Source organism: Bolinopsis microptera, chromosome 1 (genome assembly GCF_026151205.1).
Source record: "Bolinopsis microptera isolate Bmic1 chromosome 1, MBARI_Bmic_1.0, whole genome shotgun sequence".
NCBI lineage: Eukaryota > Metazoa > Ctenophora > Tentaculata > Lobata > Bolinopsidae > Bolinopsis > Bolinopsis microptera.
Genome location: NC_087072.1, coordinates 329,080 through 352,866, shown reverse-complemented (window position 1 = coordinate 352,866; position 23,787 = coordinate 329,080). Strand labels below are relative to the sequence as shown.

Genomic DNA, 23,787 nt, shown 5'->3' with positions numbered 1-23,787 from the left:
GTATAGATCTGTGTTTGCTATTATTGTAACCATCAACCAAATCTTGAAGCACATCTACCCAGCGGTGAGTACCTTTAGAAGTAAAATACTTAAACATCCGTGTTTTTAAAGTTCTATTGAATCGTTCAACTATAGCTCCCTTTTTATCACTAAAAACACTATAATGTTTTATTTTTAATTTTTCTAGAAGATTTAAAAACTTTTTGTTGTAAAATTCCGTTCCCTGGTCAAATTGCATCTTTTGAGGTGTGTTTTGTTGTAAGAAGGGTTTCATGACTGTTACAACAGAGTTTGCTGATTTGTTCTTCATTTTAAAAGCCCATGCTTTTTTGCTAAATGTGTCAATAATTGTAATTATCCATTTGTAACCATTGTTATGTTTGTGCAAACTCGATAAATCAACTAGATCACATTGGTACAAGTAATTGATTCCCTTTGACCATATCCTACGATATAAAGTAGGTTTTTTCTCTGGTTTGTGTAGTGTGTAGCTATCGATTGCTCTTAATTTTTCTGTAACAGTTTTTGGACTAACAAGATGTCCTCCTTTCCGAAGTTCTTGGTAAAAACGATTTTTTCCACTAAAAGATCCCGGGAAGCTGGGATCCTCATACAGGGTTTTCAAATTCATTATGGGTTTTGTGTTTATTTTCTGCCTATAAATACACGATTTGTTATTAGTTTCTAAAAATGAGTTTACAATGCGATAAGTGCGGTAAATCTTACCCAACAAACACATCATTATATCAACACAAACATTTAGCACATCCTGAGCCAAAACTAATGTTGGTTAACCATTCTCATGATGGATCAAAATCTTCTAAACGACCTAGAAGCTATAATTTACCACACCCAAAACCAAAAAAACGTGAGATGCTCCCTCCTATAACAAAACAAGATCAACCTAGAGAAAAACCTAGAGATTATGAAATTAAACCAAACCCAGATCCTCAAAAATATGACGGGCAGGGTGACGAGGGTCTAAAGGTTGTTGACAGTTATGGTGATGACGAACAGGGAGATGATGGGTTAAGAGTTGTTGATAGTTATGATGATGATGGACAGGGAGATAATCAACTCAAGATAATTGATAGCTATGATGATGATGGTCAGTCGGATGATAATTTAACCGTAATTGATAGTTTTGACACTTCTGATTACAAGAAATTGTATGAAGATTGTTTAGAGTCTAAAAATATTGTAAAGAAAGATTACCAGCAAACACTTGATAACATCAAAAGGAAGTACGAAGAAAAAATATCTGATCTTAAAGAAGGTTATAGAAGTAGATTACGTGAATTTGGTGATAAAATGAAAGAAGAATATGAAGAAAGAATCCAAAAAATGCGGGATGCACATGGTAAAACAATCCAAACTTTACGAGATGCACATGATAAGGTAATGGAGGACTACGAACAAGAGTGTAAGAGAAAGATAAAACTCCTCTCAGATCAACTCCAAGCAGTAAAAGATGATGATGAGGATTTGAGTAATCTCACAAAGACAATCTTTAACTGCACGACGATGGAGGAAATTTTTCAAATTCAGAAATTAGTTAAAAATCATCAAATTGATGAGTTGGTTCAAAAACACCTACCTACACTTCAAAATCTATTTTTGAGTTTGTCATTTGGTATTTTACCGATTTGCCAACCACAACGCGATCAAGTAACAGATGAACAACGTCGTGTTGTTGAGCAACTACAGGTAGCCTCACAATCAAGTGCTAAAAATATTCTCAAAAACAAAAGAGGTGAAGTAATTAACCTCTTCACAATCATAAGAGACTCCATTAAGTTAGCTAGAGATGCATATAACAGGTATGGAGCCTCTGTGTAAGCTATAAAAGCATTAAATACTAACGTGAAATAAGACATGAATTTCCAAGTGGTATTCAAAGTTATCGCATCTCTAACCTTTGCGTTTAAATTCCCTCTCAATCTTAATACCCAACAAGATTATTTCTATTTTGAAGGTGAAAATCAACATGCATATTTATCAAGAACAAATAACACACTAGTTCTATACATGGAGCAGGGAGCAAACTTTTCTCACTATTCTAAAACAGTAAATCAATCAACATTTACTTTTTCCTGGAAGGGGTTTGAAGTTGATGGTGCACCAATGAAACAAGTTCAATCTGAGGGAAAAGTCTTCAAGTTCGATTACATTAACCTTCTTTTCATGTCACCTATTTTGAATGAACTAGAATCATCTACTTATCCAGAGCAAGTTTTTCATTACAATGGTGTAAATTATTGGTATATCATCTTAATTGTGTTAGTTGCGGGAATTACATATGACTCAAAAGAAAGAGGAGGCAGCTTAATGAAAAACATTTTCTTAGCTTTACACAATATCAGATTTTCAAGATTACCTCAAACTGATACTATAAATACCAATGCTGAGTGATTGAATCATTTCCATCGACTTCGTTTTCTGTTCTGTTTGTGAAATTAGTAAAGAAACAGTTTTTGGTTTTTGCAGAATGACGTTTTATGATAATGTAGATTGGGTTGGTTTTCTTGTTGAAAACATTATAAGAAAATGCGTGTCTTTGACAGCTACAGAATGTTCCGGGTGTAAAGATGATATGAAGAGTGACATACTTCACTTGCATCATCAACTATCACTCCTCGATAAAGTACAGATTCATTTTGAAAAAGCTCGTGGTGAAGTTTTGGGTTCTTTACAAACATTATATAAAAACTTTGAATCAAAGCTACCTCATAGTCCCGATATCAAGAAGGATATGATTATTTACTGTACTGTTGGTAGATCTTTCCTGCTAACATGCTCACCGCAAGCTATTTATTACGGTCGCTATGTTAATGTAATGAATCAATCTGTTATCGCAGAAAGTTTTAAAGCTCAACAGCCGAATAAAAATCGTAAAAAGGGTACTTAATCAGCAGGGAGATGGACAAAATCATTTCTACTATTTACAACTTTGCATACGTTGCAAATATGAAAGTTTACATTGCTACCTCTGGATACAGATTACCTAGCGGTTTAATAGTTAAGGAAATCTGTTGTTTGTTTCCTAACGATGAGTACAACCACTACATTCTAAAACCTCCGACGAATTGGGATTTGAGTGATGTTGATAAAAGAACAATTCGCTTTGCAATGAAGAACCTCAACAGCCTTTCCTATCACGACGGAGATGTTCCTTACGAGAGCATAGAAACAATTTTTACGAGATATCAAGAGTATCAAGTATACACTTACAGTCGTGTTACATTTAAATTACTTCAAAATATCTTACCAACAACTATCATTGTTAATGTTCAAAGTTTAGGATATCAGATGCCAAGTGAATTACCAAACCCCATGTGTTGTAGGGTACATAACACAAGGTACTGCGCTAAAGAAAAATCTATTGCTATCAAAACCTTTATGGAATCTTAATTGTTTGAAAATTGAAAGTTTTTTATCTAATATGAGATCGGGATAAATGTATTTTCTTTAAAGTTGTAATGTAACTACATTTAATAATTTTAAGCGATTTCTGAGTTTTATTTTTTCACCTAATATGAGATCGGGATAAATGTATTTTCTTTAAAGTTGTAATGTAACTACATTTAATAATTTTAAGCGATTTCTGAGTTTTATTTTTTCACCTAATATGAGATCAGGATAAATGTATTTTCTTTAAAGTTGTAATGTAACTACATTTAATAATTTTTAGCGATTTCTGAGTTTTATTTTGTAAAAATAAAAACCTTAAATTACATAAAAGAAGATAAAACGGATTGCAACAGAGATAAAAATAAATTCAACAAAAATTTACATCGAAAAACATTCAAAATCAAAAATTAAACCGAGAATACAACTCAAAATTGTTCATTGAATCTTGATTGGTATATTGTAAAACTTCCTCCAAAATTATCACTTATTTTAATTAATAAAACAAGTGTATCAAAAATTCGGAAACAATAATAAAAATGTAAAACTGTTATAATATAACAAAATACTTTTTCAAGAGAAATAAACCCCGTTATAACCATAAGGAACAGTGTCAATCCCGTTAGGTAATACTATCCTTTTTATGTCGAGATAACTAAGAGCTATTCTTGTGCTCTCTTGCATAAACATACGGTGTTTTCTTGATACCAATGTGTTTTGAGTAACAGTTTTTAAGGAGGCTGATGCAATTACCTCAACAAAATCTACATGTTTCAAACAGCGTTGCATCGATATTTTCACACCTGCAGCAGCCATCTTCCGTTCAGTAGTTGTAATCAGAGAATAACTTTTCGCCCTGAAACAGTGAGTTCTAATGAAACATGTTTTAAAATCACTACCTCAAAAAAATGTTACAACTAGGTGAACCATAAGTTTAAAGGAAAGAATTTTTCCTACCTATGACCACAGAATTGTATAGCAGTACCACCTGCGACTTCATCCTTGAACCTGAATTTTATTTTATATGTCATACCGAATTCGTTAGGTTCAACATTTTAGAGTTTAGATTTTTAAAAATATATAAGTGGGATATAATTAGTTTAAAATACTGTCACAACGAACGAATAAAGCGTTTTTAAAACATTCTAGTAGCAAAATAATTGATCTAAATTAGACTACTTACTTTCCGGGTACACATTTATTCCTCAGTGAGAAAAGAGGATGATTTGAGTCGTAGTTCGAGAAATCTAAAAGTCGAGCAATACTTAACAATTTATTGGCTATATCACCTTCTTTGATGAAATAGCATAAACTATCAGTATCGCTGAATAAAACTTCAATACGATCTGGAAAAAGAGGTCGCATCACGTTGAAATGGAAGTGATACATATGCTCTTTAGAAAGATCCAGAATAGTCTGAAATATTAACTGTTAGTTTCTAGAGAAAAAAAAATTTTGTTACGTGAAGAGGGGGTATAGCAAAATAAGGAACTCAGTAAATTTGTAATGTATGGTTGAAAAATTTCTCCAAATGTTTTAAATTATAAGTGTGAATTTGTACTTACCATGCCTGCATATATAGGTTTATTGAGTAGTACTGATGTTTTTTCTGATTCAAGTACCACTAACTTTGGTGTTATTATCGTGACTGTCTTGAAAGTTTCACGACTTGTGTACCGTTTAAGCTGCTTGACGTTGGTAGCAACCTTAAAGTGTCTGTATCTACGTACATTTTCACACGTCTTCCCGAAAATCGAGTTTATCTAAGAATGTTAAAAGTATGTTTTCTTAAAAATACGTTTCAGGTTAAATACACACTTTTACAAAATTGGTTAATCACACTTTTTAAGATTAGATAAAGAAGTTGTGATGATGTTAGAAAAACTAACCAGTAACTTAAAGAAATCTTTTTCGAACTTGCTTCTGGAGTTAATCCTTCGCATCGTATTCATCTGTATATACTCAGCCATCCAAGGTGTTTGATAAAAAATTATACCTCTTTTGATGGCTGTCACTGTAAGACCCAAACTCTTGTACAGCTTAAGATTTCTAATGTGGGTAATATACCCTTCTTTTGACAATAGAGTTTGAGTGAGTCTCTCCTGTTTAGAGAACGGTAGATTGTTAACACGAAGGAACTCTTTCATTTCATCACTCAACATCTCTCGAGTTATTGTAAGATTCTCAGGAGCTAGAGGAAAATCACGATGGGCATCGTGTAAATGATCAGGGTATTCCAAATCAACCTGAAAAAAAAAAAATTTAAAATATATATTATAAGTATAACTACGCTAGTAATAACAATATATTTAACGCATACAAATTAATTCGCGATTATTTGAACATACCTCTAAAACGACACCGTAATCACCCAGAGCATCGAATTCATCCACCTCAAAGTCAGCTAATTCTTCAGAGGACAGCCATCGAAACTGTGAGTGGGGTAGTTTTGCTAGCATTGCAAATCCGTAAAGATTGTTACAATCCTGAAAACAAAAAAATGTTAAAAATGATATGTATGGTGGCTCATGTCCGCCATCGTTTTTAAATCGATTCGAAAGCGGACATGAGCCATAGCTCATGTCCGCCATCGTTTTTATATATACCACATCAACACATAATTTGAAAGTATTGTACCTACGAAAGTGTACTACTTAGAAAAAAGATATTTTCAAACTAACCGTATAAAAGATACGAGACTCTTCACAGCGAGGATCATAGTTAAAATCAGCTTCCTTGTTGTTGGCTGTAGCTAACCGCTTATAAACTGAGCTACATCCACCCCTCACCCCTAAAACAAGAAAAGGTTTGATTTTATCTCACGACTTATGTTTTCATTTTAAACTTTCAAGGGACTTGTAATTTAATTTGTGTAACATTTACCTTTTTCAAAGAAATTGTACATCTCTTTATCTGTAAGCAGCTCGAGTTCTACTTTAGTCGTACAGAGCATAGCATCAAAGGAATAGCTAGGGCTGCTCACATAGTAACAAGGATCTAACCCGAACATTTCCAATCCTAACCGTCGATAATCCTCGAAAACACATGCCAATATCAATACATCAACTCGTAGGTAAAGATCATGAAGCTGACCGAGTGTTTTGATTTTGAAGATTTCACAAGTCCGCAATAAACGGTCGTACTCGTCGTCAGAAAGTTCCTCCTCGCTAAGCTTATTGTAGAAAGCTTCTTTACACGGAATCGACTCTGCAAACTTTTCGAAACTGTCAATGTAATCATACGGGTAAACCAGTTTACGTATAACACACTGATACTTTTCATCCTCCGGGAACTCTTGTCGGATGAGTTGAAATCCACAATCACCACGCTGTCTAAGACTAGAGCATAAGCTATCCAAACTTCCTACAAGATGTGACATCGAGTCATGCACAACAAAATGTCTGGTTGAAATTCGCGTGTATTTTTCACTTGTTTGTCCTAGCACGTCTATCTGCCCTATTTTAGGATTTGCTGCGAGACTCTGTATTAAGAAGTGATTGTCATAACCTTTTGCATTGTGAAAGTACACAACAACCTTTTTCTGTTGTTGCATCTTGATGTTACAGTAAGAGTGTGCTGCACCTCTAAACCTCCCTGTGATATGGCAGTGATCTCTACAAATGTTTTGTGTTTCCCAGTTAAGTCTACCCTCACAGATCGAGCAGTTATCCGAGTTAGAAAAATTCTCACTGTCTTCCTCTGTAAACTCCATCGGTTTAACCTCACTTAACACTGATTCTACTTCATAACATTCCATGAGAATTTTATGTACAAAAACATCTGCAGCGTCAATACCTCTGTAGATAACTGTTGGTTTACAGAACTGAGTGTACGGCGATACAACAGTGTAACCAAAACCAGATGGTTTTTGCTCACAAAGAAGTTTCGTGCTCTCAGTTATTTCCTCGTTTACCTTACAGTTATATGCCTCGAAATCAGCATATATTGTTATCGGATTTGGCATTCTATATTTAAAGTTTTTAAATTTTAGAACAGGATCATCAGGCATCTCCACAGTCGGTTCTCCTGTCCTACAGAAATCGATGTGTTTCATATAGGTGATGAGTGAATAGAAAACACGAAAGCATAGGTCGCAGGCATGTCCAGATTTACCATATGCTGTTTTGACTTTTAGGAGTGCTGCCATGGATTTGATTAACACATAATGACTGTTTTCACCATCTGTTAACAACAGCAGATTCACAATCTTCTTATGTCGATATGACGACTTGTGAATAGGTAGGATATACGTTGGAGGTTCGTTCTCGACGTATTTGAAAACATTAACACTCACATCTGAAACAACATATTAGCTTTAAAAATAATTAATTTAGTTTTAAGTATAAGTCATAAATATTGATATAGTTTTTATTATTATTATCAAGACATGTGGCTACCGTTCTGTTTCTCGAATCGAGGGATGTCTTCAACTCGTACAGGTTTGTTAACTCCTGTAAAATTTGTGAATTATAAATTATAAGTTTAGTTTGATAATATCGCTAAAACACTGTAGAGAATTGTGATAAATAGTTATATCACATTACTTTACTTACCATTCATATTAAACCGGTTAAATAACTGTTTGTAGTACGTAGGGCGAGTTCTGTTCCTTTCCGGCATGCGATAGCTAGCTGCTATACAGTATAAAAAACATAGATTGTCATTGTTTTGTATATTGAGTAGACATCTGCGTCTCTTCAACACGTCCGGTAAAGGGATGTAACTACCTGTCGACATCATGTAACTATTAAAGATAATTTGTTAAATCAGTAACGATAACAATTAATAATGCAATTTTAATAATCATTGAATTAAACGTAAAAACATAGTTTTGGTGAAAATTGATAGCGAACTAAAATACCCACTTCATGAAATTTATATATTATTTTAAAGATTTACTTGAACTTAAAAGTTATGATATACAATGTGCTAATATAATCATAGAGTCTATAATTTGATCACACACTTAGAATAAAACATGAGAATACGAAAGCGTAGAGTAAATAAAAAATATTTCAATTAGGTAAAACAACAACAAAACGTCAACAATTAATAACGCAATTTAATAATCGTTGAATTAAACGTAAAAACATGGTTTAGGGGAAATTAATAGCGAACTAAAATACTCACATTGTGAAATTTATACGTTATTTAAATATTTACTGAAACTTAAAAGTTATGATATACTATGTGCTATTATAATTATAGAATCTCTGATTTGATCACACACTAAGAATAAAACATGAGAATGTGAAAACGTAGAGTAAAATAAAAATATTTCGATTAGGTAAAAAAACAGCAAAATGTTTTGAGCTACCCTCGTAGCGTAAAGGTAAAAGGGTATGGATGCATCCGTTTCACCTCTATGTATGAGTATGTAACACTAACTAATACAGTTCTGGTAACAATTGTTATGTTACTACTAATGTGTCGTGGGAGAGTACTTGACAATTTTCACCGTAACACCATTCCATCGTTTGAATATATAACCAGAGCCTGTAATACAAATTTATGATAATTTTGGTTTAATATTACGTAATATTCTTGTTAAAAAAGAGTTTCTCAGATAATTAATTTATAAAACAAAATAGAGGTGAAGAAGCAAAATAACTAACTAACAATGGAATTTTTGCTCTTTCAATGTTTAGTTGTATTGTATTCATGTAAAAAATAAAAATAAATCTAACGTGTTTTTTATTATTTCATAAATTTACCTTGACTCTCGAAGCTTGAAAATGATTCTAAAATTTTTGTTTTCGATCTTTCTACGAGTTCATCAATGTTAAGCGCTTCGGTGCATGTAGTTGTTTTAGTGAGAAAACCATAAACAACTTCTTCCTCTTCAACGCTTCTCTGAAGTTAATTAACTCAGTTATATTTTTTTATACTAAACTTAAAATAAATCAAAAGTGATGACTTCTAAGTGTACGCTAACGACTTGGTTTTCTTTTGCAAGTTTATCAATTTATGCTAACACTTCGAGATTCAAAGAAGTTACTAAAGAAAGTTAAATCTTAAAAAACTATTACCTGAAAAACACCCTCACAAGTAACGTAAAATTTAAAACAACTAAACTTCCTCCTAGCAGCATGTAGAAGCCCCTTGATGAAGTGTTCAAAATAATGATGAACTCCCACTTCAGGTGTAACGTCCTCCATCACATGTGTTATTTTGAACTCCTGAATTAGACCTCCAAACGCTCGTTTAACCTGTATACTAGACATGCTAGCCTGTGTTTGTTTTACATTTTCAATAATCAATCATTTGTTGTTATTTATAATTGTTTGAAGATAGTTCTCTTCTAGCAGGATTTTTCTTTAGTGAGAGCACTCACTTTATACCCTTTTCATCAAACCAAATAACTACACCAACTGGTAGTGGTGCCGCTACTAGCAATACGAAATTTATCATAATTTCGTTATTAATTTCATTTATTTGTTTCTTTATTCATTTCATAATTGATTTCATTATATTCATGCTTGATTTGATTTTATTCTTCATCAATACTATTTATCGTTATTTTTCATTTTAAATGGAGTGTACCAGTCCAAAACTAACCTCATTCACCGTTTTAGAACAGATCTGCGGAGCTGGCAATACTGAGCACACTCGTTTTTTATTTTTTAATCAGTAACCATGCTTATTTGTTTTACATTTTCAATAATCAGTCAGTTGTTGTTTTTATTTTACACAGTTTTTAACCATCATTTCGTTATTTTGTTATTTATAATTGTTTGAAGAGAGTTCTCTTCTAGCAGGATTTTTCTTTAGTGAGAGCACTCACTTTGTACCCTTTTCATCAAACCAAATAACTACACTCACTGGTAGTGGTGCCGCTACTAGCAATACGAAATTGCTGCATGAATAAATGTGTAGTTAGATCTGTAGTCTTTAGTTACAGTACAGAGTTGCTAGTCACCATACACCAGGGTTGTCCAATAGGAAAGCAACTCTGAAGATTTGATTTATATATAACAGTATTGTTAATCATTATTCACTTGGAAACAGAATATAGATTGATATTGGTAGTTGTTTCTTTCATATTATCATTATTCGAGATTTCACTCATTTTAAAAAGTTGTTCAAAACGTTTATTGTTTGCTTCATAAAGTTTTTAATCATCATTTCGTTATTAATTTCATTTATTTGTTTCTTTATTCATTTCATAATTGATTTCATTATATTCATGCTTGGTTTGATTTCATTCATAATCAATACTATTTATCGTTATTTTTATTTTAAATGGGATGTACCAGTCCAAAACTAGTCTCTTTCACCATTTTATTGTTATTTATAACTGTTTGAAGAGAGTTCTCTTCTAGCAGGATTTTTCTTTAGTGAGAGCACTCACTTTGTACCCTTTTCATCAAACCAAATAACTACACCACTGGTAGCGGTGTCACTACTAGCAATAAGAAATTGCTGCGTGAATAAATGTGTAGTTAGATCTGTAGTCTTTAGCTGCAGTACAGAGTTGCTAGTCACCATACACCAGGGTTATCCAATAGGAAAGCAACTCTGAAGATTTGATTTATATATAACAGTATTGTTAATCATTATTCACTATTGACACGGGTGCAGAGTTGAGTCTGTACGGAACCTAGTAGTTTCAGATCCTTGTTTAACTTGCCGTACAGCAAGGTCATCCACTACTTTAGCCCGGCGAGGCACATAACTCCCTCTACAACTCCATGACAAATGTTTCATATATACTAGCCGAATTCACAAGATATATCCTTGTGTTTGAGAAGAGCTCGTTAGAACTGCTTCCTTTCCCTTCAGTATCCCACAGTCTCTCGAGTTTCGTAACTGCCAGAGAACTCTCTTAAACAATTACTAGACTCGGTGATTATAAATCAAGAGGCTTGCATATATTGAACATATTGACACGGGTGCAGAGTTGAGTCTGTACGGAACCTAGTAGTTTCAGATCCTTGTTTAACTTGCCGTACAGCAAGGTCATCCACTACTTTAGCCCGGCGAGGCACATAACTCCCTCTACAACTCCATGACAAATGTTTCATATATACTAGCCGAATTCACAAGATATATCCTTGTGTTTGAGAAGAGCTCGTTAGAACTGCTTCCTTTCCCTTCAGTATCCCACAGTCTCTCGAGTTTCGTAACTGCCAGAGAACTCTCTTAAACAATTACTAGACTCGGTGATTATAAATCAAGAGGCTTGCATATATTGAACATATTGACACGGGTGCAGAGTTGAGTCTGTACGGAACCTAGTAGTTTCAGATCCTTGTTTAACTTGCCGTACAGCAAGGTCATCCACTACTTTAGCCCGGCGAGGCACATAACTCCCTCTACAACTCCATGACAAATGTTTCATATATACTAGCCGAATTCACAAGATATATCCTTGTGTTTGAGAAGAGCTCGTTAGAACTGCTTCCTTTCCCTTCAGTATCCCACAGTCTCTCGAGTTTCGTAACTGCCAGAGAACTCTCTTAAACAATTACTAGACTCGGTGATTATAAATCAAGAGGCTTGCATATATTGAACATATTGACACGGGTGCAGAGTTGAGTCTGTACGGAACCTAGTAGTTTCAGATCCTTGTTTAACTTGCCGTACAGCAAGGTCATCCACTACTTTAGCCCGGCGAGGCACATAACTCCCTCTACAACTCCATGACAAATGTTTCATATATACTAGCCGAATTCACAAGATATATCCTTGTGTTTGAGAAGAGCTCGTTAGAACTGCTTCCTTTCCCTTCAGTATCCCACAGTCTCTCGAGTTTATAGCAACCAACTCATTTTCAAAATCTGTTCAGAACGTTTATTGTTTGTTTCACATAGTTTTTAATCATAATTTCGTTATTAATTTCATTTCTTTATTTCGTTATTCATTTATGAATGTCATCCAAAGTTTGGAGATCTGGTTGAGTATCTATAAAAGAAAAAATCTATTCAAAAGAAAGCAATAATAAAATCTACAGTTTATTATTAAACTAAAAAGGAGAACACATTCACATTGAAGCAATAGGAGCAGGCATCCTCACACCACTGGCTAAGCCTGGTAAAACTCGTGACCCAGTTAAGGCGATACGACCATTGACCTTGCTGAATGTTTCTAGAAAGATCCTGTCACTGATAGTGCTAAACAGAATAGAGAGAGCTGTGGACAACTTCACCGGACCGTTCCAAGCTGTCTACAAAGCAGGCAGGAGCTGTGCCGACCTAGTTTGGGCACAGAGCATGCTCATATCTGTAGTAATGAAGAAGGAGTTTGAATGGATGGTCATTTGACAAGCTGTGGTGCCAGGGGTCAGAGAGGAGTCAGATAACTGGGAAAGGGGCCTGGTCTGGGTAAGAGCGTAGAGGACCTTGTTAGATATTGAGCTAGGCCAATAGATGTGTAGAATGCGCTTGAGGTGCTTCCTCTGAACAACATCTACAGACTCTAGAACATGCTGAGGTACGGCCCAACAGCAGCAGTTGTACAGGAGCACTGATACTACTAGTGAGTCGGAAAAGGCACGGTGGACTCTTTCTCTTCTCAGTTATCTGACTCCTCTCTGATCCCTGGCACCACAGCTTGTCAAATGACCAGAAGGCAGAGTTAGCTTTATTTATGGAAAATTTGACTGATAGCGTGTAGGTCCCTCACGATGTGAACGCGCTTCATGCTGGAGTTGCTTCATGCTGGAGTTGTAGGAGTCTCGTGGATACTGCTCCCCCTGCTCGAAGTCAAGGGCGATTTAGGAAAGCTTCTCCTTGACATCCCTCACGATCTCCCTCTCAACGGTGGTGGTTAATCTGTCTCCTGTGGTGAAAATCAGTTTAATAAATATTCTATGAATTGTTTTTTTATAATTTTTAATAACTCTATTTCATCAAGTAATTTTATAGCCAGGTAATTAATGTTACTTAACAGAACAGTTAGGGTTTCAGTTACTTACATTCAATAACTCCGCCCAATCCACAAGATCCGGGATGGCAAGCATTTGCTTGCCACCTTGCGGTTTCTGCTTACCACTTGCACTCAGCTTCTGTAGAATTTGAATACGTTATTTACAATACAGCCATCGTTTTTTAGAACACTGCTTATTTTTAAACTTCCTTCTCTGATGTTAAAGTTATACACGAATAACCTTTACAAGGTTAAACATTACAAGCTTGGTTTTTACGATTAATTAGATTAGTTAGGTAACTTTAAAAGACTTACGTTTTTGGTTACTGGTCTTTTCACGCCCGTCTGGAAATATAAATAATTATAGATAGCTTGACAAATTTCAGAGTCGGGAAGTTACATACATATTGATTAGTGAATTCGTTTACAGATATATGAGATTTTAATACATCGAAATTATACTCATTCTTCTACATTTTTAAATTAATCTGTAGCTTTTAAAAATGAAAAAGAAAAGTGGATCAGCAAATTCTTTAATTCAAATCTTTAAAAATTTACCTTCTTCTTTTTCACTAGTGATTCCCCGGAACTCCCCGGAACAGATTCATCAACAGGTGCGATAGGAGCGGGATAATTAGGCTCTATCGCTATCCCTACTATGTTTTTGAATGTTTTCCCTCCGTGTTTTGCACTCGTTCTTAATACCACTCTAAGCCGCACTTTGTCATTTTCCTGAAAGATTAAATCGTTTTGTTAACAGACATGTGAGCTTTTGTTCTAACAATTATGGTAATTTTTACAATTGAACTATCAGATTTATTAGTTACTCAACCTACGATTTCTAGATTATTTAAAAAAATATTTGAATAAAAAAAATTAAAAAAAATATCAATACTTACTTTCAACGCTGTGGGTATTGCTGTGTTATAGACCATGTGGTCTTCCACCTCGTCAGACGTTGTCCTCACAGTTAAGAGGGTCCTCTCCTTCCCCGGTGAGGATAGAAACTCAATTGTTCCACAAATGTACATGATTTATTGATTTAGACACAAACAAACTGAATAAAGCTGGGAATTGAAGTTTCTGAACAGTGTACATGGTTTATATAGCGGAATGTGCACTCAAATATAATGAGGACGTAATTGGAAGTTAATTCCGGAAATGTCAGGTTTAATTCGGAATTTCATCCTCTACTGCTCTGGAATAAGTAGCGTAAATTAAATCGAAATTATCGAGAAAGTTAATGCAAAACGTACTTCCACTAAATTCATGCATTTAAAAAATAACCACACCAGGTACGATAAAAGTATTTCTCTAATAGCTCTCACGTGCATATCAGAGAGTGCGACATTATAATCCCACAATTTAGTTTAGAACTAGAAGAAATTCCTTCACGAAACAAATGGTTTAACATTTTATCCTATGCTACAAAACAGCTTCGACCTTATTAGACACGTAGCCCTACTTCCCTCCACTACCCCTCACAAACTATTGGTTAACATTAAGGCAGGTGTTATCGGCGATATTACCCACTTAGGTATTTCACCTCCATTTTATTGATGTCAATATGGCACCCGCTAATTTGCGAGCCCAGCTCTTTAACAAGTTAACAGGTTTATCAAGCCCTAGAAGAGTTTGTCAGGACAGCGAATTAAGCGTTTTTGGATAGGTCGCGAACAATTAAGATCACTTGTCAGTGTCAACAGCTTACAATGTTCCTTATTGATCGGAGTCTGTGGTAATGGAAAAGTTTGTCCGATAGTGGCAAGTGGTGGCATTCTGTGGGGTTATGAGGGATCATGTGATAGGTAGGCCAATCGTTGCAGCCGGGGGGAATGGGGAGGGCTTTGCTCCCTCAGTAATTAACAGACTTAATATAGCTGTCTTTGTTGTGATAAACTCAAACACTAACTCGAAGTTTTTGAACAAAACGATGGGATTCCATCGTTGACCAGCTTTGTATTAAATTTTTTCAATATTAATTGGAAGGAGAAATTTTAAGAGTGGGTTATAAAATGGTGAGTTATAGCTGGTAACCTCTCCTCTAGAAATCTCTTTTAGAAATCTCATCTAGAAATTAGCGAGTCATAAACTGTACTCGCTCTCTTGAAATCTCTTCTAGAAATTAGTGAGTCATAAACTGTACTCCCTCTATAGAAATCCCCTCTAGAAATTAGTGAGTCATAAAGGGTAATCCCCTTCTACTTATTAAGAATGGAAATTCAGATCTAGATGGTGATGATCTTGAAATAGAGTATCAGAATCAAATGTCACAAGTGGATAATTGGGTTCCAACTCAAACAAATCCAGCTGCCAGTAAAAGAAGTACTCTTTTCAATAGAGGAAAAAATGTTACTCTAAACACCAAATTTCACTGTCCATTGTTAAACACTACAAAATGTTTACCTACAAATATGAATTTGAGAATGAGTCTAACTAAAAATACTGACGATTTCTTGCTTTTGTGCAAAGCAGATACTGGATATAGTTTGGTTATTGAAGATTGTTTTCTTAACATTACTTACTATCGAGTAAGGGATGAAATTTTAGAAATGATTGAGGAGAGACTTAAAAAAGATCCTATTCCATATTTCATTTCTAGACCTGAAATCATAGTACGTCCGGTAACGCAATCATCGAGGATAGTTAGAATAAATGATATTTTTGCAAACTCTATTCTTCCTCCATATGCATTCTTTATGTTGCAGAGGAGTCGTGACTTTGATGGACATATGCCCTCAAATCCTTTTATTATGATACCTTACAAAAAATTTCAACTTTACCGTGATGGTGTTCCAGTCTTTGCTGATCCTTTAGAAGTTGGTAGTATCAGAAAAATTGGTGAGAATAACTTCCAATTCAAAGAATTTGGTGAGTATCTACGACAACTTTACCGCACCTTGGGTAAGGATACCCAAGGATCATGTCTTATAAATGAGAACAACTTTCATTTGAATTTCATGACTGCAATAAGCTTCGGTGCTGATAGATCTAGTATAAATGATCGTCATCTGAATCTTCAAGAGAAAGCAAGTACCAGCATTGAAATAGATCTCGGAACAGAGACTTTTCCAGAAGATCTCATACTAATTGTTTATGCTGTCTTTGACAGACAAATTCAAATAGATTCCGATCGTATTGTACGCATCATTGAATAATGCTTGAACCTCTTACCACAACGCAACTTGACGATATTCTTTTCAACACAAGCGTTACTAGCAAAAACTATATTGGTACTTACCCTTCTTGTTTCTCACCTACATCTACCAAACCATATTATGCTTTCATTTCAAACACTGAGGAGCATGATGAAAATGGAGAACATTGGTGTGCTTGGGCTGCAAAAGATGATACAATATGCTTCTTTGATTCATTTGGACGATCGCCAGACCACAAAACTCTACCTAAATATTATAAGGATATTGTAAAAAAGTTTAAGTTTGTTAGATACACAAACTATAGAGTTCAAGGCTGGAATAGCAAAGCATGTGGTTACTTTTGCATTCATTTTATCTATGTGTTAAGTTTAGGGTTAGATTATAAAGATTTTTTAAACGACTACTCACAAGATTTTGAAAAAAATGATTCTGTAGCTTTTAATTTTGTTTCTTCAATAATTTGAATAAATTTGTTTTATTTGTACAAATGAAAACAAGTTCATAAAGACATAAAATAAAACCAATAAAATTACAACTAATTGATATCAACTACATCGAGAAACTTTCCGTTTGGAGCAATCCATCCGACGACCCAGTATTTGTGTCCAATTTTCATATTTTCAAGTTTCTGGTATGCAAAGTTATTTGGGAAAATAACCGGAGCAAAGGCTTTGTTATCTACTTCACTGAAAAGCTCTAGTTTGAACCCTGCACTGTTTGAATACTGCTTTAGCGTTTTAGAAACGATCTGCATTTGAGTATTCACTCTTTTCTTGTGTTCTTCCTCAGGTATCAATCGACATCCATCGCATCCAATCTCCATTCTTTGAGTATCAATACCCTCCAGTGAGTTAAAGCATATTGGACAATTGTCAACGTGAGATGAAACCATGTTAACGAGTATAGGATACCCATCCTTGTAGGAATATTCCACTTGTACTTCTTCTCCCACTTTGAAGGGAATCGCGGTACTGGATCTAGTACTTCCAGGTTTCTTTAACTGTACGGTATCCCAAACATTGAACTTAATCAATCTTGTCTTGAATGGTATATTCGTTGAGATCGTCAAGCGAGTGTATCCTTTTGTATTTGGATTAATTTCACAAATCAATCCATAGTTGTTGAAGAGTGCCATGTTTGAAACGTAACCAAAGTTCTGTATCAAGAAATGAGCTCTCTACATTCCAACTCGATTTATATAGGCGAGTCACTGGGGCATTGAATTCATGAAGACCTTAAAACAATTGCGTAACATGTACTTGTTTTCATTTGCCATCTGAGTAACATCTGATAAGTTCAGCTCTTCTCGTATTGCTTGCAAAACTATATTTTCATGGATATTGATGATATCTTCATAACTCTTACTCTGAGCTGATATCAAAATATCAAACATAGGGAGTACTCTTTTTCGAATACGGTAAATGTCAAACATAGTTATAACTTTGGTTCTTTGATAGTATGAAAGCTCAGAGTGAAGCTCATTCAGAAATTCTGATGGTGAGTTGACAAAGAACTCTTGGAAATATTGTGTGCTGGTCTGCATCTTTAATCGGTCAAGGTTGGAACTCTAAGTTCTTATATATCATGCCTCCCTTCAATCAAAATGAACTCTGGATACTCTGAAAAGTAGCACCCATCTCCAAACCTCCGTTCATGTTTAACAGGGTGGTTTTGATCGAGATTGTTCCTGATGATACTGGGGACATTGGTTAAAAGCTGTGGCATGGTAAGCAAATATTTCTTTGGGGTGTCGTGTGGTTATGAATTAGTCTGTTCTTTGAAGAAATATAATTTACCTCGATAAATAAGTTTTGAATTAGCCCGATCACATTCACTCTCTTTAGTTTCGAGTATTTATCATAAGAGAATATGACACTCAACCTAGACCTATAACCGATACTACCAGGAAAGTTTACGAGATGCAACTCTTAAACCTTAGTAGCAAAGTCCGATCTTCTAGATCGGTGAGTAAAATCCAAGTTGAAAACTGAGCCGAGTCATGATTGCATCTGTATGGGTACAAAGGATGACATATCAAAACCTGTTGATCGAACAAAGGAATTATATAGTTTTGATGAGTTGCACTTGAAATATCTTATCGATCAAATTGGAGAGATTAAAATTGTTGTTGATTCTGTTGACCTAAGACTCTAAGAGACATTGGAAACTCAGAAATTCTGATGGTGAGTTGACATAGAACTCTTGGAAATATTGTGAGCTGGTCTGCATCTTCAACCAGTTAAGGTTGGAACTCTAAGTTCTTATATATCATGCCTCCCTTCAATCAAAAACTTTCTATTCATCCATCTGTATTGGCCCAACACCTCGATCGTTTCTGCAACAGCATTAGAACATTGTGGTGCATGTAGGTGTTGGCTTTTAGTGTTATGATTGTACTTTGTAACACAGTATGGGTAGATGGGTTCATTTCCAAATATTTCCGTTTGCTTAAATCGGACAGACTTCTTAGTTTTTTTAGTTGATGTCTTTTTCAGTATTGATGTTCCTGGATACCATGTCTGTGGAAGTTCTATATCAAGCAAAAAGTATTCACTCCTATTATCAGCACATTTATGAAGGGTGGGTGCTTCTTTTCCTTGCATGTGTAAGAACAATCGCTTTTCAAACTTTTTGCGACGACGTTCACAAATTGTTAGAACCTCATAACCATAACAGAGTTTTTGCTCTTTCAGCTTTGTGCGCAGATCTTCAATTGATAAATCACGGATCTCTTGCATATTAGCTCATATCATTCACCTCTATAATATGGTTGCTTGCTGTTAACCACCCTACTACAACATAATTTTTACCTACTTTTAAATTGGGTACTCGATTAAAAACAAGAGTGTTTTCAAAAATCCTTGCTCTTAAAATTCTATTCTCTTTAAGATAGAGTAACTCTAATCTGAAAGCTCTGGTAACCGAATAACTATGTACAGCAAGTAAGTGTCGGAAAATCCTCGAAATTTTTACAAGTGTCGAAAATGCTCGAAATTTTTACAAGTATCGAAAATCCGTGAAATTTTTACAAGTGTCGAAAATCCGTGAAATTTTTACAAGTGTCGAAAATCCGTGAAATTTTTACAAGTGTCGGAAAATGTGTGCAATAGCAAAATGTGTGCTACAGAGGGTAAATATCTCTTACTTCAGCCAAACCTGCTGCTTCCAGTGCTGCGGTTATGTTTCCTATCCCTTCGTCCATTGCACTGACCATCGCTGCGAAGGTTTTTTCCTGTCCATCTTTTATATGGGTCGAATACTGGTCTATGTACCGTTGAGGGACCATATGAGGAGCGTGTACGTTCTGATAAGCCATATAAATAAAGAAGGGGTTCTTTTGAGCCTTCTTGTCAGAGATCAGATCTACCATCCGCTGAGTGTAAAGCTCCGTGCTGTACTGTCCCTTCAGATCGTATCTCACATCGTCAACGAACTTGCCTTTCTTAGTCCAGTAATCGTCTCTCAGATCATATCCTCCGCCCCTTATGTGGGTGTTGTAGTCCTGACTTCCCAGATAGTACCCAAAGAAGTCATCGAACCCACGATGTGCAGGGGTGTAGGACCATGTGTGCATACCAAGATGCCACTTTCCCACAGCATGAGTTGAGTAGTTATACTCCTTAAGTATCTGAGGGATGATGGTCTCGTCCAGATGAAGACCCCAGGGTTCCCCGGGATGGATGACGCTATGTTGAAATCCTGTGTGTATTGGATACCTGCCTGACATTAGGGCACTTCGAGTTGGAGAACAAATCGGCTGGACGTAGTGCTGTTTTAGGAGCACACCTGTAATTTTACAGCTCGTCAAATCGAGCTATCGTTTTATACATGATGTAAATTTAAACCACTTTTGTTTATCATGATATTATTAGATTTGTTTGAATTTGTTAGAGATTGGATCTGGGGTTGAATGTGCATGTTTTTCTGAGTCCCTACCTTCCTTTGCCAGTTTATCCAAGTTTGGTGTTTTGATTCTCCCTCCAGTAAAACCGACGTCTGCATGTCCCAGGTCATCGCTCAGGATGTAAATGATATTAGGTTGCCTCTCGTCAAATGCTGCAGACTGCACTATCGACAGTGCACAAAGAACAACGAAACAAATCATAGCTTTTGATTATCATTCACCGAAGAACAGCAAATCGACTAATGGCACTGTTCTCAAGGAAAATAAAGCGTGATTCGATTATATCTGTTATGGAAACGTCATACCAGATCATTACTTCTCTTTGCTTTGATTGCCTGTTCTTTCCAAGGAGTCACGGATTATTTATTCCCTCCTCCACATATATCCTTTTAAGTCTCCGAACTCAGGGAGGTGACCCAGTTTCCACCACGCAGAGAAGATCGACCATCCATCTTGGTCATAATTATGCGCGTCTATCGCAATTATTTGTCCTGCATTTGGCCCATTGTCTTATAGCTCACTGATAATGTTTGCTGCGGCATCGCTCTCCAGCTATGGTCCTCTTACCTCGCCAGGGTTTTTTATGATTTGCTTTTTCCCTATGCTTCCTTGCATTTAAGTTGCATTTTAATGAGTTCCGAGCATTTCCTTGTCTGGCATCATCAGTGCAGTAATGGTATCGATTCAAATGAAATTGCTGCTGTTGGGTTCGCAGTGTTGATCGCCCCATACGGTCAACTGAAAATTGTTGTGGTAGTAGATGTTGTCGTAGTAGAAGAACAAATAAAACGGCGTTTGATACTATTGGGTATAAGTGTTATTTTATACTCATGCGCAGGAAAGCTTGATGGAAATTACATCTCTTGGCCCAACATAGAACAAACTGATCTGCTTGGTTGTAGGAAGTTTTCCCTTGAGAATGAATCGTTTATCAGTTTGTACTTTATATAGGTTTGCTCCTCGGTACATGTCTCGACCTTCTTCATAATAATGCTGTGAGGTGACACGAAGAAATTACTCCTCCCTGGCAGTGAGCATCTACCACAGTATAGAACCTTTCTTTCCCTTCATTCCACAATTGAAAGGTCAGATCGGTTGCCGCACTTTCCAGGAAGAATGCACACTAAGAGTGTGGATGATTGTCTTACCAGATCCACCCTGCTAATTTGAAATGATGACACAATTAACACAGTTCGTTTTAAACATAGCTTGATTTTACTCAATAAAAAAGCTTAGTGACAACAAAATGTTTTTAACCTTGGCAGGTGGGGCAAAAAGGGGCCAACGTTTGTGCCTCTTTGCTCGTTGCCCAGAAAAATGATAATTTTGACAATGTTTGAAGATATTTCTTTGATAAGTGTGTACTAGTTTTCCATCTATAACAGCTAAGTTATTTGCAGTGCCAGTGCAGTTAGACTATATGAGTATATGCAGCTGAGGGGCGGAAATTGGGCCAACTTTTTTGCCTCATCTGGGTTTCATGATTGTCCGGTAGCCCGATTCGGAATCACGTCCGAAAATACATCAACTCAAGTTGTTTTCCAAAACTGGCGGGGCCTTTTAAGAAAAAACACGAAGATCGATTGTAAAGTGGTTTAGCACGTACTACTATACATTATAAAAACTTAAGATTCCAGAAAGCCTGGAGATTCCAAATTCATATGACAAACGCTAAATTAAAAAACAAAAAACCGTCGTAGAATTCAAAGAATACACAGTAATGACTAAAGGCAAAGCCCCAATAAAATTTTCTGGAAAGAATGATTTAACATAGTTGCGTAAAACATGGTAGTCCCGGAAACGCAACCAACATCCTTAACATTGTTGGCAACTGGCCAACCTTACTTGATAGATCTGATAAAGCTGTCACCAGTTTCGCGTTATGTTTATACGGGATATACATGTAATGGTTTTGAGATACAAATTGAGCATATGAAGAAAGTGACTGACAGGTGGGTGACAAAAAGAAGAAAAATTTATTACGAGATGCCTTTCTAGGGTGCCCTTCAACGAAAATGGATTATGGAAGCTTTTTAACGCAGTCACTTAGGACACCCATTGTGATACCTATAAGCTAAATAACTAAAAACGTAGAAATCCTTCGAAAGCTCGCTGTGTTAGTCTAGTAATAAGCGCCATGGGTTTGGCACAGATTTTTTATGTCTCTGATTTTGATTAAATTTGTTACCAAAAGTATGCCTCTAAGTGTGAATAATGCAAATCACCGTGTAGCAAAATAACGTCGAGGCTATATGTGGGCCCTCCTGTGCATTACAAAAATGTACAAAGGACGAAAAATGGGTAAATTTATTGCTTAAAATGCCTATAACCCTAAAATATTGAATATTTTGAAATATTTATTACAGATCGTAATGACATTAGCAGACGCAACTTGGGTACCAAAATTATAATTTTTGAAGCACCAATTTTTCAAAAATGTTCATAATTTACACAAGGGGGACCCCTTGTGTTCAATTTGTAAAATTTGAAAATAATTTTTCCATTATATCTAAAATATTAGTACTAAAAGTTTCGTCTCGATGAGCCCTGATTACGATGCCAATAATAATTATGTGATAATAACTGAAAATTGAAAGTATAGGCAAAAACTAAAATTTGCGCGAAAAAAAACGCGCGCGGCGAACAACGCCGTGTAGCATTTTTTTCCGAAAATGCTACACGTGATTTCTTTTATTCACATTTTAGACAAATTTTGGTACCAAATTTATCGGAAATCGGAGAAAAAAAGTTCTGTGCTCGCGCTTGCGCTTATTACACTGACTAGTTTCATTGTCTAAATCTTTAAATAAATGTTTGGTACTAGTATTGGAAAAGGACAGCTCCGCACCTGCATCTTGTATGGTTTAACCACGGTTGAACCAGGTGGACAAAATACTATTAGTTCCCTCTCCCTCTCCCTCTCCCTCTCCCTCTCCCTCTCCCCTCCCTCTCCCTCCTCCCTCTCCTCTCCCTCTTCCTCTCCCTCTCCCTCTCCCTCGTCTCCCTCTCCCTCTCCCTCTCCCTCTCCCTCTCCCTCCCTCTCCCTCTCGCCTTCTCCCCGCTCCCTCTCCCTCTCCCTCCCCTCTCCCTCTCCCTCTCCCTCTCCCTCTCCCTCCCCTCTCCCTCTCCCTCTCCCTCTCCCTCTCCCTCCTCCTCTCCCTCTCCCTCCCCTCTCCCTCTCCCTCTCCCTCTCCCCTTCTCCCTCTCCCGCTCCCTCTCCCTCTCCCCTCTCCCTCTCCCTCTCCCGCTCCCTCGCCCTCTCCCTCTTCTCCGCCTCTCCCTCTCCCTCTCCCTCTCCTCTCTTCCTCTCCCTCTCCATCTCCCTCCCCTCTCCGGCTCCCTCCCCTTCTCCCTCTCCCTCTCCCTCTCCTCTCCCTCTCCCCTCTTCTCCCGCTCCCTCTCCTCTTCCCTCTACCTCTCCCTCTCCCTCTCCTCTCCCTCTCCCTCTCC

At 36.3% G+C, this 23,787-nt stretch overlaps 3 protein-coding genes across 3 annotated transcripts in view; all 3 read right to left on the bottom strand.

Annotated features, from left to right (window-relative positions):
• LOC134816918 (transcription activator BRG1-like) overlaps positions 1 to 23,787 on the bottom strand; it is a 762,051-nt gene that overhangs the window by 448,805 nt on the left and 289,459 nt on the right. The gene's annotated exons all lie outside the window — the stretch shown is intronic.
• On the bottom strand, positions 3,735 to 8,180 carry LOC134823115 (uncharacterized). The gene is made up of 8 exons (XM_063834461.1): positions 7,962 to 8,180; positions 6,090 to 7,859; positions 5,757 to 5,894; positions 5,298 to 5,654; positions 4,974 to 5,171; positions 4,592 to 4,824; positions 4,366 to 4,416; positions 3,735 to 4,264 (listed from the first exon to the last, which is right to left on the bottom strand). The coding sequence occupies exons 3-8, from the start codon at positions 5,865 to 5,867 to the stop codon at positions 3,982 to 3,984; spliced, it is 1,233 nt and encodes a 410-aa protein (XP_063690531.1). The 5' UTR covers positions 5,868 to 5,894; positions 6,090 to 7,859; positions 7,962 to 8,180; the 3' UTR covers positions 3,735 to 3,981.
• On the bottom strand, positions 19,555 to 20,554 carry LOC134823867 (arylsulfatase B-like). The gene is made up of 2 exons (XM_063835467.1): positions 20,370 to 20,554; positions 19,555 to 20,219 (listed from the first exon to the last, which is right to left on the bottom strand). Exons 1-2 carry the CDS (start codon positions 20,536 to 20,538, stop codon positions 19,555 to 19,557), a joined length of 834 nt encoding a protein of 277 aa, XP_063691537.1. The 5' UTR covers positions 20,539 to 20,554.

Excerpts from the sequence above, each read along its gene's own strand:
- LOC134823867 (XM_063835467.1), bottom strand. The coding sequence starts at position 20,538 with ATGATTTGTTTCGTTGTTCTTTGTGCACTGTCGATAGTGCAGTCTGCA. Across the intron at positions 20,220-20,369 it reads GGATAAACTGGCAAAGGAAG|GTGTGCTCCTAAAACAGCAC; the intron begins GTAGGGACTCAG and ends GTAAAATTACAG.
- LOC134823115 (XM_063834461.1), bottom strand. The coding sequence starts at position 5,867 with ATGCTAGCAAAACTACCCCACTCACAGTTTCGATGGCTGTCCTCTGAA. Across the intron at positions 5,172-5,297 it reads AAGATTTCTTTAAGTTACTG|ATAAACTCGATTTTCGGGAA; the intron begins GTTAGTTTTTCT and ends TAACATTCTTAG. Across the intron at positions 4,417-4,591 it reads AATAAATGTGTACCCGGAAA|GTTCAAGGATGAAGTCGCAG; the intron begins GTAAGTAGTCTA and ends AATAAAATTCAG.